General features: G+C 50.7%; 1 protein-coding gene across 11 annotated transcripts in view; it reads left to right on the top strand.

Moving 5' to 3' along the window:
* The first annotated feature begins 6139 nt into the window (after positions 1-6139).
* Positions 6140-15535, top strand: part of ZNF362 (zinc finger protein 362) — a 58660-nt gene continuing 49264 nt past the window's right edge. Inside the window, exons 1-3 of one of the 11 annotated variants that reach the window (XM_039509254.1) lie at positions 6333-6474; positions 8544-8628; positions 14216-14434. Coding sequence is in view for 3 of the 11 variants with exons in the window: in XM_039509251.1 (XP_039365185.1) it covers positions 6785-6959; positions 8544-8628 (260 nt within the window). In the remaining 8 variants the exon portion in view is untranslated. The other 10 variants (XM_039509253.1, XM_039509256.1, XM_039509255.1 and 7 more) reach the window with 10 other exon arrangements.

Raw genomic sequence — 15535 nt, forward strand, 5'->3', positions numbered from 1 at the left:
AGTGCAGTCACTCGCACCCCATTTATCCTTTCCCAGTTCTTGGTGGCTCCCAGCTCAGAGAAGCTAATCATCACATTAGGAGGGTCTCTGGATGCCTCCACTTGCCCGCTTGCATCCCTCCTCCTTTCAGGGGCTCTGGGGAGAGGGGACCTTTCCGCCCAGCCAACATCACCATCAAGCACATTGGTGGGGTGGACCCCCAGGGTTGTGCTACAGCCCTTGGATTGCATTTGTCCCTAGGGGGTTAGAAGTGATGCTCACTTCTCATAAGAAGATGCCCTTAGTATGCCCACTATGCTCTGTTTGGCTGGAGCTTCAATCATTGAGCTCCTGCACTGGGCTCCTGGCTATGTCACAGGTCCAAACTGTGCCCTCGGGGACGGGGAGAACCCAGCCTTCTGATTGCCCCAGCCCCAACCCCAAGCCCTAGGTTTTGCTGCAAGGAAGGCAAAAAGCCCCAGCCAGTCTGGGGGTATGGAGAAAAATTCCTTCCCAGCCCCAAAGTGGTGACAAGCAGCACAGCCCCCTACATAAGGGATGGAGGGTGGGATGCCACGGGATACCAGCAAGCAGGAGGTGGTCCTGTGCAGAGGCTCCTGTCATGGCTCCAACTCTCCTGCCGAATCCCGCAAGACCTCAGGCCTACGCTGAAAGTCCTGTGGGGGCTGGAAATCTCGCGGGACCTGGCCCATTCTGTCCTTTTACCCTCTCCCAACGCGGGAGTCACCAACCCCCCCACACACACTAGGCTCACGGTCCTCTTAAACCAGCTAGGGCCATAAACGGTAACAAGAAAACATTTCACAAACACGTGAGAAGCAAGAGGAAGGCCAAGGCCACAGAGGGCAGGACAAGAGGCAGTGGGTTCAAACTACAGCAGAGCGGATTTCGAATAAATCTCAGGAAAATCTTCCTAACTGTAGGAACAGGCGGCCAATGGAACAGGCGGCCAATGGGAGGCTGTGGAAGCTCCTTTGCTGCAGGCTTTCAAAAGGAGGCTGGAGCCATCTGTCTTGGATGCTTTAGACACAACAAATCCTGCATCTTGGCAGGGGGTTAGACTAGATGACCCTTGTGGTCCCTTCTTACCCTCTGGGTCTATGATTCAAGGACAGGGCAGGCCCATTACTCAATGAGGAGGGAAAGTCAGTAACAGAAAACGTAGCAATGGACAAAGTGTTAAATGACTTTTTGGTTTCAGTTCTCACCCAAAAGGGTAGCAGTGGCCGGATGGCTCACAGTGAATGGTGTAGGGTCAGAGGGAAAGAACAAGTGAAGAATTACTTAAGTTATGTCTTCACTAGAGACTCTGCACCTGTGCCGCTGCAACGCTTCAGTGTAGACACTCACTGCAGTTACGGGAGGGGTTCTCCCATCACTGTAGTCAATCCACCTCCCCACGAGACAATAGAGAGGTCAATGGAAGAATTCTTCTATTAACCTAGCACTGTCAACACCAGGGTTGGGTCAGCTTAATTACATCACTCTGGGGTGTTGATTTTTCACACTCCTGAGCGATATAGTTGGGTCAAACTAACTGTTTAGTGTAGACCTGGCCTTAGACAACTTAGATGTCTTCAAGTTGGCAGAGCGTGACAAAATATATCCTAGAATACTTAAGAAACTGGCTGAAGAGATCTCTGAGCCACTAGCAATTATCTCTGAGAACTCATGGACGACAGGAGAGATCCCAGAGGACTGGAAAAGGACAAATATAATACCTAGCTATAAAAAGGGGAATAAGGACAACCCAGGGGATTATTGACCTTAGCTTAATTTTGGTACCCAGAAAGGTAATGAAGCAAATAATCAAACGATCACTTTGTAAGCACCCAGAAGATAGTAAGGTGATAAGTAAGAGTCCACATTTGTCAAGAACAAATCATGTCAAACCAACCTAATATCCTTCTTTGACGTGGTAACAAGCCTTGTGATGGGGAAGCAGTAGACGTGATTTATCTCAACTTTAGTACGGCTTTTGATACTGTCTCACATAACCTTCAGAGAAACAAACTAGGGAAATATAGCCCAGATTAACCTACTATAAAGTGGGTGCACAACTGGTTGGAAAATGGTACTCAGAGAATAGTTATCAATGGCTCACAGTCAAGCTGGAAGGGCATAACGAGGGGGGCCCAACAGGGATCTGTCCTGGGTCTGGTTCTATTTGATATCTTTATACATGATTTGAATAATGGCACAGAGGATATACTTGTAAAGTCTGTGGATGATACCAAGCTGGGTGGGGTTATACGCACTTTAGAGGACTGGATTAGAATTCAAAGTGATCCTGACAAATTGGAGAAAATGGTCTGAAATAAATAGGATGAAATTCAATAAGGACAAATGCAAAGTATTTCACTTCGGAAGGAACAATCAATTGCACAGATACAACCTGGACAATGGCTGTCTAGGAAGTACTGCAGAAAAGGACCTGGAGGTTACAGTGCGTTACAGACTAAATACGAGTCAACACAAGGACAACGTACTACTGTTGTAAAAAAAGCAAACATCCTTCTGGGATGTATTAGCAGGAGCGCTGTAAGCAAGACATGACAAATAATTCTTTCACTCAGGACTGATAAGGCCTCAACTGGAATATTGTGTTCAGTTTGGGGCACCACACTTTGGGAAAGATGTGGACAAACTGGAGAAAGTCCAGAGGAGAGCAACACAAATTATTCAAGGTGCAGAGAAAACATGACCTGGGAGGGAAGATTGAAAGAACTGGGTTTGTTTAGTCTGGAGAAGAGAAGACTAACGGGGGGACATGATACCAGTCTTCAAATACCTAAAAGGTTGTTATAGAGAGGAGGGTGATAAATTGTTCTCCTTATCCACTGAAGACAGGAGAAGAAGTAATGGGCTTAAATTGCAGCAAGGGAGATATAGCTTAGACATTAGAGAAAACGTCCTAGCAGTAAGGATAGTTAATCGCTGGAACAAATTGCCTAGGGAGGTTGTGGAAGCTCCGTCACTGGGGGGTTTTAGGAACAGGTTAGACAAACACCTGTCAGGGATGATCTAGATAATGCCTAGTCCTGCCTCAGTGCAGGGGACTGGACTAGATGACCTGGCATGGTCCCTTCCAGTCCTACATTGCTATGATTCTACGATGTACAGTCTGACCAGGTCTTCTCTAGCCTTACACTGAGATTCTGGCAGGTTTGTTCTTACAAAGATTGTACTTGATCCCTGAAATCCTCACTTGCCTGAGGAAGGGATTGCTGGACTGGAGCGCAGGGTGGGGGACTGCAGTAGTAGAAATGTGATGGAATATATCCACTACATAGTGATCAATAGCCATATTTTAAAGGCGATTTAAAAATATTTTGACAAAATAAAATGCCCCGTGGATTAGAACATTTTGTATCAAGTGGTAGCTGAGCTGATCCTCAGAATGGGGTTCTAATAATATTTTGTGCTTATCCAGCACTTTTGTATTCATTCTGGATGCCCAACTCCACATCCAGCTATTCGACGGCAATTCGGCGGAGGGTCCCTCACTCCCACTCGGCGCAAAGGACCTCCCATTGAATTGCTGCAGATTGCGATCGCAACTTTTTTTTTTTTGGCTGTTTGAGGTGGCAAAACCCCTGGAGCTGGCCCTGGCTGTGAGCATGCTGAGAACCTGAGAAAGGCATTGAAAATGCTCCAATGAGCAAATGGAAACCTACCTTGCTCTCTGCCACAGTGAAGTGCATGCAATTCCTTTGGTCAGAGACTTTCCCAAAAGAATTCTTTAAACCTTATTAAATAAACTAACGCTACACTGCTACAGACTAGGGACCGAATGGCTGGGCAGCAGTTCTGCAGAAAAGGACCTAGGGGTTACGGTGGACGAAAAGCTGAATATGAGTCAACAGTGTGCCCTTGTTGCCAAGAAGGCTAATGGCATTTTGGGTTGTATAAGTAGGGGCATTTCCAGCAGATCGAGAGATGTGATCATTCCCCTCTACTCAGCACTGGTGAGGCCTCATTTGGAGTACTGTGTCCAGTTTTGGGCCCCACACTACAAGAAGGATGTGGATAAATTGGAGAGAGTCCAGCGGAGGGCAACAAAAATGATTAGGGGGCTGGAGCACATGACTTATGAGGAGAGGCTGAGGGAACTGGGATTGTTTAGTCTGCAGAAGAGAAGAATGAGGGGGGATTTGATAGCTGCTTTCAACTACCTGAAAGGGGGTTCCAAAGAGGATGGATCTAGACTCTTCTCAGTGGTAGAAGATGACAGAACAAGGAGTAATGGTCTCAAGTTGCAGAGGGGGAGGTTTAGGTTGGATATTAGGAAAAACTTTTTCACTAGGAGGGTGGTGAAGCACTGGAATGGGTTCCCTAGGGAGGTGGTGGAATCTCCTTCCTTAGAGGTTTTTAAGGTCAGGCTTGACAAAGCCCTGGCTGGGATGATTTAGTTGGGTTTGGTCCTGCTTTGAGCAGGGGGTTGGACTAGATACCTCCTGAGGTCCCTTCCAACCCTGAGATTCTATGATTCTATGCCTGCTCCATGCCCATCCACCCTCAAAGAATGCCCCTCTGATAACTACCCCGTGTGGACAGTAAGCAGGGCACCCATGAACACAGGGGCGGCTCTACGAATTCCGCCGTCCCAAGCAGGGTGGCGCGCTGCGCCGCTCGCGCTGCCGGGCGCCGGTCCCGCGCCTTCGCGGGACCTCCCGCAGACGTGCCACTGGTCCCGCGCCTACGGTGGAGCTTCCGCAGTCATGCCTGCGGGAGGTCCACACGAGCCGCGGGACCAGCGCACCCGCCGCAGTCATGCCTGCGGGAGGTCCGGTCATCCCGCGGCTCCGTTGGACCTCCTGCAGGCATGACTGCGGAAGGTCCGCCGGACCCGCCTGCCGCCCTCCCGTTAAAATGCCGCCCCACGCACGCGCTTGGCGCGCTGGGGTCTGTAGCCTGCCCTGCGTGAACAGCAACAAAGCAGCACGTGTGGCTCTGTACAGAGGAAAGAACCCATTTGGAAGCATGTGGCTGCAGATGGGCACAGAATTTTGCTCCTTTGAACATAATTTGCCGTGATTCTCAACTTCCTGGCTTAGAACCTGCCTATGCAGTAGCTAGCACATTCTTTGCACTGGACAAATACTAAATAACAAAGCCAATACAATGCTAATGAATAACAGTGCACAGATATTGCAGTGATGGAAATGTAGATAGAGAAACTGATTCAGTCTGTGGCCCCAATCCTACAAGGAACTGCACTTGGGAGGGGCCCTGTGCCCATGTGAAGCATAAATAAAAGTGGATGGGGCTTTGCATCGGCTTGTGGATTTGCTTGCCAGGAGTGACTTTGCAGAACCAGGGCCCAACTCTTTATCCAACTTCCAAGCAGGTTCTAATGAAGAACCATGCAGGGAAAATTACTTTAAAATTGATGCAAATTACTCTGACTATATCTTTCCAAACAGTAAGAGAAGCTGGGACAGTGCCAAGAAGGGTGTCTTTCATCAGGACTAAAACAGGCAGCATTTTCTCATTTTTCAAATAGAGCTGGGGAATACGGGGCAGAACACCTGGGTTCTATTCCCAACGTTGCCACTGACTCCCTGTGGAGAAAGCGCTTCAGTGCCTCAGTGTCTGCATCTGAAAAATGGGGATACGAATTATTATTGTATATACTGGTGATTGACCAGGACCCCATTATGCTAGGTGCTGTACAACACATCACAAAGAGTGTGTCTGCTTCCTCCCTTTGGGGAAGCCCTTTAAGCTCTGCAGAAAAGAGGGGCTATTGTCATGCAAAGTGTAGTTATCATGCTATATCAAGAGAAGAGTGGAGAACAGGGTACAATCTCGGCTTCCCAAGGCTCTGGGGGTGGGGTGACAGACCAGAGCTCCTGTGTGGCTCGGCTTTGGCTCTAGGGCCAGGAAGGGAAACACTGGGAAACTTTTTTTTTTGGGGGGGGGGGGAGGAGGGGATAATGAAGGAGAGTCAAGAGACTGTGAGGGGGACCCACAGCCCTGCAAACTCTGCCTGGGCATTGCTCGGCGGCAGTCCCGCTCCTCTGGGCACACAGCAGCAGCTCTCCCCCTCGGTTTTCTTCTCCAAAGGCTCCCTCCCCCATCTCTTAGTAGAATATTGTGTCTGCCCATTTTTGGGAGCTCTTTCCCAGACTCCGGAAGGAGGCATGGGGGGGAGGGGGAGAAAAGGAGGTTCCCAGACACCAGCGAAGAGGGAGGAGGAAAAGAACCCCCCGAAACCTCCCTTCCAAAGGAGGTTCATGCACTTCCTACCGCCTCGGCTCTAGCTGTGCTGCTTTGGTGCTTGCAGAACCCAGAAGTGAACAGCAGGCGACCCGGAAGGTTTGAACTAAGCCTTTAACACACAGCAAAGCCAGAAAGACCATCCCAACCTCGGCTTTGGGGCGGGGGGTGGACTGGGGTTTCTTTTTTTTATGTCTATTTGCCAAAAAAACAAAACAAAATCCAAAAAACCTGCAGTTAAGGCAAACCAAGGTCTGTATGCAACAACCCTCCCCCCAGGAGAGCAGTGGTGGTGGTGGTTGGGGGCTCCCTGCTCCCAGCAAAGAAAGGAGCATGGAAGGGGGAGCCGCAAAGAGAGGGGGATTTTTTTTTAAGATGGGGTCGCAAGAAAAAGTTGCATGTAGTTTTCTATCGCTCTTGGTCTCCTTTGCAAATTGCAATCGCATGTCAGTTTCCAGCGAGCGCTGCTGGGTTCGGGCTCCGGCTGCTGGAGTCTAGCGAGAGGAGGGTTTTAGGGGCTTCCCCCCCTTTTCTTAAAATCCGATGCCTGCATTTGATCCCGATGAGTGTCGGCTGCGTGGGGGGCTCTGTCTTTTCAGTGCCCCCCAATACACTAAAGCCTGGGCGGGTTGAGGAGGAGGAGGAGGAAGAGAGGAAGCTAAAGGGGGGAGCCCATTTTCTTCCTTGCAGACGGATCGCTGGCTGGATTGCAATTTGCAAAGGGAGCATGATTGTTGGTATAGGAAGTGTCTGCTTTTTTTTTTTTTTTAAAGCCGGGTTATTCAAAAAACCCCTTTGGTGCAATTCTCCGGTAAACAATGATTCATGGGGCTTAATGCAAATAAACTGATTGCAAATGGAGCTTTCCCTTTGCACTTTGCAGCTGCCTGATTTTTTTTGAGTGGCCAAGCCTCAGATTTCTGTCTTTTTTTGCAGATCTGCAGAATATGGCGTCCCTGTCCTGTTTTAAAAATAAGCCAGGCTGCCATTTTTGTTTTCCTTTTGTCTGAAAATTTTAATAAAACTGTCTGAGAATGTGGGAGAGGCAGCTGAAAGGCAAAAGGGGCACCTAACGGGGTGGTTTTTTCTTTGCTTTGCGTTTTTGTGTTGTTGCAAAGATCTTGCGTGCACGGGGGGGATACAATGTAATTGGACTTTAAAAAAGGAAACAGTCAAACATTTCTGTGGGAGGGGGGTTAAGATTTAAAGTTAACTTATGCAAAAGTTTTTTTAAACAGCCTTTTTAAAACAAAAACGCAATGAAAAACCCTGCTCTTTATTTTCTCTTTCTCCCTTTGGATTATTTAATGGAAAAGTTAATTGAATCTGAATGTAGCTATTTTTAAAAAACAGACGGTTGTGAATGTTGCATGTTGGTTAAAAGGGATTCAGGGTTTTTTTGGGGTGGTGGTGGTGGTGAAAATGTGTTCTTTTATTTTGATAGAAAGCAGTATTATAAACGGAATGTTTAACCCGGAATATTTTGCAATTGCACTTTAGCAGGAATGTAGTGTTTTCAGAGTGTGGAATCTGCAGTTTTAGAAACTGACACAATTTTTCGTGCCGTTGTATAGAGAGGTCTGTGCATATGTGAACATGTATTTAGTGTGTGCTATCTATGTGCATCGGGTGTACATGCATTTACTATTTATTCATGCATAATGTTAAGTACATGTTGGATTGTACATACAGTCTGTTCTAGAATATTTAAAAGAGAGTCAGACTAAGAGAGGAGTATTGTAGGCTAGAAATGGTTTATTTTTAGAAAAGCTGCTCATTCACTAGTATTGTACAGAGTGTAGTCAAGAGCACACATCCTTTCAGATGCTATTGTATGGTTGGTGTTGCACTTTTATTTGCTGCCTGTCTTGGAAAAGTGAAGGACAATTTCTCAAATGCCTGTTTGAGCTGCTCTGTGACTGATAGCAGATGGGTCAGCCCGAGCCTCTTAAACAAAAGTCACATTTTGGGGAAGAGGCAAAAGGTTTTTAAATCCCGATTTAGAAGATTGGAGGAGGGTGGATGGAATCTGGCCCAGCCCTACAGCTGGTTCTGCTTTTGTCCAAATATTCCTAAATAGTTTAGTCCAACCCTGTTCCTGGGATAACTCCTCGAACTTCCATGGGCTACTACAGGAAGAAATTTGGCCCTTTGTTTATTTTCTGTAAAGAGAATGTGGCATTCCCACGGATGTGTTAGTTTGGAGGCAGTATCTGTTGCCCCCAGGTGTGTCTTCCTGGGCTCATTTTGGGGGTGTTTTCTGTGTATTTGGGATGTGTGTATTGGGGTGTGTGTGAAGTTGTCCTCCTTGTCCCCTATAGAACAACACCTTGCGTGCAACATCTGTGCTCTGCTAGCTCTGGAGATGGACAGATGTCAGGGGAAGCACCGACAGTACATACAGAGGTGGGCGCTCTGAGTTATGCTCAATGACAGATTTCTGTGTGTCTTAGTAACCCACCAAAGTGCATGAAGCTGTTCAAAAGTAGGGCTGTAACAAGTCAGACCCCATGTCCATGCTGGAGATCTTCCCAAGCCACCCACATGTGGACCTTGGTGAATGTCCATTGAGGGCTTCCTGCCGCTTGCTGGATCCAGCCCCTCTAGGAAACCTTTTCATTGTAAGTCTGTGGCTTTTCAAATCTTGATCCCAAAACAGTCTGAAAAACTTACTTGGAATGAAACGAAACAACAGCTTCCTCAGTAGCAGAAGTACATCAAACTGCAAGTTAGCCATCAGCACGTCTAAACATTACCCACAAGTGCATGTGTGTGTAATGTCTGTCGGACCGTCATAGAGCTGGGAATCAGTGGACATGGGTTCTAGTCCCAGTTCTGCTACCAACTTCCCGTGGGACCTGAGCAAGTCACTTAACTTCTCTGTGTCTCAATTTCCCCACGTGTAAGACTGATACAGTAATACTTACTTGTCTTTTTGTAAATTGCCTCGAGCTCTCTGGATGAAAAGGGCCCCTACAAGTGCTATGTGTTGGTGTTCCTATCTATACACTGTGCAGCTGTGGGAAAACTACTGTGCTGCGTCTACACACCCTGGTGCTAGATAACATGGCACCGTAACATCACCCGCTGTCCTGATTTCTGCTGTCTCAGCAGTGAGCATTTGGAATCTGATGTGTCCAAAAGACGCTTTCCTAATTAGCACAAAAACTCTGCGTATAGGGAAGTTTTTGTGGTGATCCAAATGGCTAACGAGGCCTGGTGCCCAGAGCTAGACACTAACGTGGTGTGGACTTCTTAGATGGCTTTGTTGTTGTAATGTTCAGGGCTTAGGCAGGAGTTCTGCCTTCACAGGAGTGTGATAGAAATGCCTGTGTGTGTGTGGGAGCACCCGAGGGAGAGAACAGGGCCGAACTGGAGGTTTGCTTTGGCAGAGACCTGCTTTGGCTGTAATGAAGGTTTCCCTTTGGCCTGTGCACTCTGATTACGCTGCTTTTACGCGTCATTGTTGGCGTGGGGTGGCAGCATTATTTATTTCTGTTACAGTAGCACAGAAATAATAACACCTTGAGCATGATACACCCTTGCTCTGCCATTCTGCTCCGAGTGTTTTACACCCATGTTGTAGTATAAATAAATCTATAAATCACAGCTCACTGGGGGGCAGCTTTGCTGATAGTAGCAGTGATGGAAGCACCAGCGTAGACAGGGCTTGGGTGCTTTTAGTGGCCTATTGTCTGACCTTGACAGTACGGCGGTAGCCAACCTTACCCTCTTCGTACCAGTGTCTGCTCTTGCCAGTGGAGATGCACCAGCAGTAATTGGTGCTGCAGCCAGGGGAGTTGGGTGAGGACTGGGATTAGGACGCAGTGGTTCTTGGATCCTTGCTTTGTGACCTGCCGGTCTGGGGTGGACAGGCACTGAATTCCAGTAACAGCTCTCCTGGTGTATGTCACTTCCACTCTATAAACCTTCCCTGGTGTGGACTGTGCCTCCAGCAGAGCTCGTTGGGGCCGTGCCCTGATCTTGTTAGCGGACATGCAAGTCGGCTTTGGGGCCTAGAGCTGAGACGGAGCTGGGCAAATGCTCTGAGCTTTGTGCCTTTGCTTTTATTTTAGTCTGATCCTCAGGTCTCGGGTTCCCCGCAGTGGTTGCTGAGTCTTGTGGCTATTGCAGGTCACCCCTGCCAGCCTTGCTCTGTCTGCTGGTACAAAGGGTCTAGTTAGTCCTCTGCTTTCTCCTAACTATTCACCACCTGTTGGGTGCCTCCTTCTGCCAACCCCAGTGCTTTGACACTGGCGAATTCAAGCCAGAGCGTGATGCGGCCGGTAAATGGATTTTAAACACAAGACCTCGCCATTCAGTTGTCTCTTGCGCGCTGAGCCTCTGCATTAGAAACCCCGCAGCTGCGTCAGCTCTTAGGATGGTCGCCCTGAACTGCGCCCTTGCCCTGTGTGCCTCCATAGCTCTGCTAACTAACCAGCTTCAGCCTCTGGCTGCAGATTTTCCCCGTCTTTTGAACGTCTCAGAAGCAAATGCAGGAATCATTTCCCTGGGCTTTGATTTTCCTAATACACAGTGTGGGCAGAGACCTGGCTGTTTCGCCCTGGGATTATTGTAATGTGCTGGATAGTCTCATTTTCCCAGTGCAGGCGCTGACACAATTTTCTATATACATGTTGTAAGGGAGGCTGTTCGCCTCAATTGCACCTTATTGTCTCATGTCCCCTTTGCTCCTCGGGGTGTGTGTTTGTTTTCTCTCTTTACAAAGGGTGAGAAAAGAAGAACTCGTGCTGACGGGGTGGGAGGGGGTCTGGTCACTCGCACCTTGTAAGATTCACAAGTCATCCTGGAGATTGCTGGGAGCCAGTCTTCTGCACAGCAGGCATCCCCTGTGGTTGTGGTGGAGGTGTTCCTGTATTAGCCAAAGAGGGAAGGATTGGTTCCTGCTCTAGAGGGTGCTCTTAGTCTCTCAGAGATTTGCGAGGTGGGCACGTGGAGAGGGAAGCTCTTCCAAGGCTCTGGAATTAGAGGTGTCAGGGCTGGTGTGACCCAGGATTAACACAACCATCAGTGATGGATGTAGCGTGGGCAATGCTGTGCAAGCTCCTCCAGAGTCCTTCAGTCCTGATCTGCAGCCTCTGCAGCTGTCCCAGCCTGGGCGCTTCCCGCTGCCTTGGGAACGTGGGCCTCTGCCTGCCAAAGGGGCATTGGTGGCTGGAGCTGGAGTATGGCCCGGTGGTGAGGGGGCCAGCCTGGGGCTTGAGAGACACGAGTTTGATTCCTGGCACTGCCACAGACTCCCTGGGTGGTCTTGAGCCTCTTTGTGCCTATTATCAGAGGGGTTGTCGTGTTAGTCTGGATCTGTAAAAAGTGACAGATCCTGTGGCACCTTATAGACTAACAGACGTATTGGAGCATGAGCTTTCGTGGGTGATGCATGTGTCTGACGAAGTGGGTATTCACCCACGAAAGCTCCTGCTCCAATACGTCTGTTAGTCTATAAGGTGCCACAGGACTCTGTTGCTTTGTGCCTATATTCCCCTCTCTGCAGCAGGGAGGGTGATAGTGGCCTGGCCCTGCCTCCCAGGGGGTGTGAGAACAAATCCACTAACGCTTGTGAGGTGCTCAGGGATTGCAGTGATGGGGGGGCCATGGGAGTGCCCAAGACAGACAAAATCAGTGCCTTTTCCTAGTCCTGAGGGGCCATCTGCAGCAGGTGAGTTTTCTCACTAGCCGGTGTTTGTGCTGTGGCTGTTAGGGTTGTGGAAGGCCTCACGTCTGGTCTTTTTTTTCCCCCCCCCCCCCCCCGAGCTGCCCTGTGTGTGTTTGTTTTTAAAAACTCTCCCCAGAGGTGCTGGAGGGCTCTGGCAAGGACTTGAGGAGCCAGTATGCTGGCAGCAGGCTCACGGCTGCCCAAGGAGATGGCTCCAGCTTTGGGCTTTCCTGATCTTGTATGGTCCACTTGTGGTGGTGGCCTCCAGAAGTAGAGGAGGGAGGGTGGGTGACAGGGTCCCCTTGCTCCTTGTAGGGGAGCTGCTGAAGACCTCTACATTGCCCAGGGGCTGGGAATGCCCCCAGCTGTCAGGGAGGAGGTGGGCACATGACAGGGGGAGGGAGTTTGTTTTGGGGCTTTTGTCAGTTTTGATCAGGAAAGGAAATTGGAATGAAAACATCTTCAGGAGGCAGAAACACAGGCCTTAATTTGGTTCCATCTTCCATGAATTCTTCTGGTGCAGGATCCCCACGATTGTTCTTTCCAAAAAGTAAGATCTTGAGGCTGGGTTTCTAGACTTGCCCTCCCGGGTTTTCTGGCTGGGATTCTATTTTTGGTTTTGGGGTGGTTGTTTTTTGCCTCTGTGGCTGTTATTCTTTCTGGTGTCTCTGCCTTGGTATAAATTCCTTCTGCATGGGAGAAGTAGGGTTGGGGTGTGTGTGTGTGTGTAGGAAGAGGACCTCACATGTGATTTCACAGCCATTGCCATGGAGAGCCGCACGGTGTCCCTCATCAGCTGCTTTCAGGAGGCCACGAGTTCCCATTGCAGAAAGGGCTTCCCAGTGCCAAGGCCACCATAGCTGAAGGCTCCCTTGGGAAGGCCACTTCACTCCCAAGGTGAACCATTCCTCCCTGTGCCTGTCCGCAGGGACCGTGCAGCCTTGTCAAATGCTGACTGCCAAAATCATGGCGCTGTGCAAAAAATTAAAACCCTGATACAAATCCCCATCAGGAGAGTAGGCCAATTCCCCCTCCACTCCCCATCCCACTCACGTCTCACTGGGGCAGAACTCTCAACGGGGCAAGCGGGGCGGAGAGTGATATTCAGCCCATTCTTCCTGAGGTTCCCCTAGTGCTTTTCATGGAGTGAGGAGCTGGAGCCCCACAACGGGGTACGGTCACAAGCGTTATCCCCATTTTATCAATGGGGAAACTGAGGCACGGAGCAGGACAGTGACTTGCCCATAGTCGCACAGTGAGTCAGTGGGAGAGCCGGGAATGGAACGAGGAGTCCTGATGTCATAACCACTGGATCAGTCTCTTCTTGGGTAGGGTGAGAACTTGTGGGGGGGAGAGAGAAGGGACTGAGCTGATGGATGGAGTGCAGAGAAAGGTGTTGGCAGCGCCAGGGGGACACCAGCTTTGGGATATTCGGAGGCCTGGCTCTGGCTGGGAGCCCAGTGCTGCTGTGGAGGGGACTGGGGCGGTAGCCCGCTTGGCTGCCCACTTGGCTGTGGTATTGCTGCTGGCTTCTGGGGCTCTTCTTCACCCAGCTGTGCCCACAGCAGGGGGCAAACAGGAGCATCTTTGGGAGCTGGCGGGTGGTGCTTTGGGCACGTGGCATTTTAATGGAGCATGATCAGTGAGTTAGCCCAGTTCCGAGTCCCAGAGAGAAGCCGGACCAGTGCTTGTTCGGACCAGTGCTTGTTCAGACCTGGCATCTCAACGTCTCCACAGATGGGAGTCCAGATTCCATTCCCCCAGCCCTACAGTTTTACATCCTCCCTTCTTTCCCTGGATTGGCTGTGGCCTGGGGTTGCTGCTCTCTAGCAACTCAGTAGGTGGCTCACCCCCTCCCCTCCGGAGCGCTGTGCCGCAGGAAATCGCGTTGGCTTCTCTGAGTCCGTGATGACCAGCTCCTGCATGGTGCACGGGGATGCTCTGTTAGCACAGGGCTGTCTTTTGCATGGCAGGCTAAGTTCTGACTCCTTCTGCCTGTCAAAGATCCCATGGCACTTTCCTCAAGAGTCCAGGTGTCCTGGCCAGACTGCAGCTGGGATAGTTTCTCCCTGCCTCCCTAGATCCCCCTGCAGTTTAAAACAGATACAGTCCCTTCCTTCCTTGCCCCAAACTGTAGTGTAGGGCTACTGGGTGCTGTTAATCAGCTGCCACATTCCACCCCAGAGGTGGCTGCATGGGTCAGTGGTACTGGTGTCTCGGCCTCTACTGATGTGATGACTCTGCTGGCCAGGAGCGTACGCAGCCACGTGCTGCCTTGCCGTTTCCATGAAAAGAATCTCTTGTTTCTTTTTATTTCAGCAAAGACGAGACAGAGGGGGCTGCCAAAGTAGAGGAGTCCCCGATAGAAGTGTAGCTTGTGTTAACGGCAGTGGTAGGAATTGGTGAAGGCTAGTGTGCTTCTGGGACTGGGGCTTTTGCCCGCCTGCACCAGGAGGGATCGTCCACCTCCGCCAGCCTGGAGCATCATCTACACGTCTCCCCAGGCAGCTGCGGCCACCTGGCTTCTGAGGCCAGCCTGTGAGTACTGAAACGCGAGTGCACATAACGTCTTCCCTTTGCGAGGCCGTGACAGGTCCCTCTGCTGCAGCTGCCTTCTGAACCCCTTACCGGGGCTCCATCCCCTGCCCTCCCCTGGGGCCGTGCAGATCCCCTTGTGCCAGCTGCTTTCCACGCGCTCTTGCCTTGGGGCTTCTAGTCATACCAGCACCCTAGGGCTGCAACAGGCTGAACTCCCCTCCCACCCAGGCTCCATAGCCTGGGGCCACCACGGGCCCTCTCCTCCGCCCTGCCTACAAACCATGCTCCTATCTCCGGGCCTTGTCAATGCTGTTCTCCACGCCCCTTTTCCCTGCCACCCAGAGTGCTTCCAAACTCCCTGCGGCTACCCTAGGCTCCCTCTCCCCAGCTGTTGCCCTGTCCTGAGGGCTGGTTTTGCTCTGTCTGTTATCCCTGATCCTGGTGATGCAGGTAACAACCTTGGGCTTGGGGTCGTTAGCTCCCGGGGTGTTTCCCCTATCAGGGTCCAGGCCCCTTTGCACCAGATTCCCCTCTGATGAGATGGAGCCTGACACACGCCCCCCCCACCCCTCCAGTCACTGATTGAAGACCCGGGAGCAGGTCTGTGCCCTTGTCCCCCTGGGTGTCTGGGTGAGGCACAGGGAGGCGAGATCTCCTGTGCCCACCTGTGCCAGGCTTGGGGCAAGAATCCATGCTCTGGACTCTGGGCTTGAATGTGTTTTCATCCAGCGATTTCTACTGGCCCCCTGCTTCAGGAGCATCCCGTCCCCAGCTTCCCTCTGTGCTCAGCAGAAAGATCAGCCTCTTTCTCTGAGGAGCAATGCTGGGCCCACTTCCCCCATAGGCTAGAGCCTGCAGCCTCCACCCCAGCATGAGCTCACATCTCCCCTGCACTGCAGCTCTCAGGAGCCCCTTCCCCTGCCACTGGAGAGTGCCGGCCTTGCCCGTGGCCCCTGTCTGGGAGCATCTCACTGGCAGCAAGGACTCCAGGGCCCCTCCTCCTGTGTGTAGGGAGGGGCAGGAGCTGAGCTCATAGATGAGCCATGGGTGAGGGACAGCTCAGGTATCCCTGGTACCCAGGACTCCCCCGCAGGCAGTCCC

This window comes from Mauremys reevesii, linkage group 21, assembly GCF_016161935.1.
Source record: "Mauremys reevesii isolate NIE-2019 linkage group 21, ASM1616193v1, whole genome shotgun sequence".
NCBI classification, from domain to species: Eukaryota; Metazoa; Chordata; order Testudines; family Geoemydidae; genus Mauremys; species Mauremys reevesii.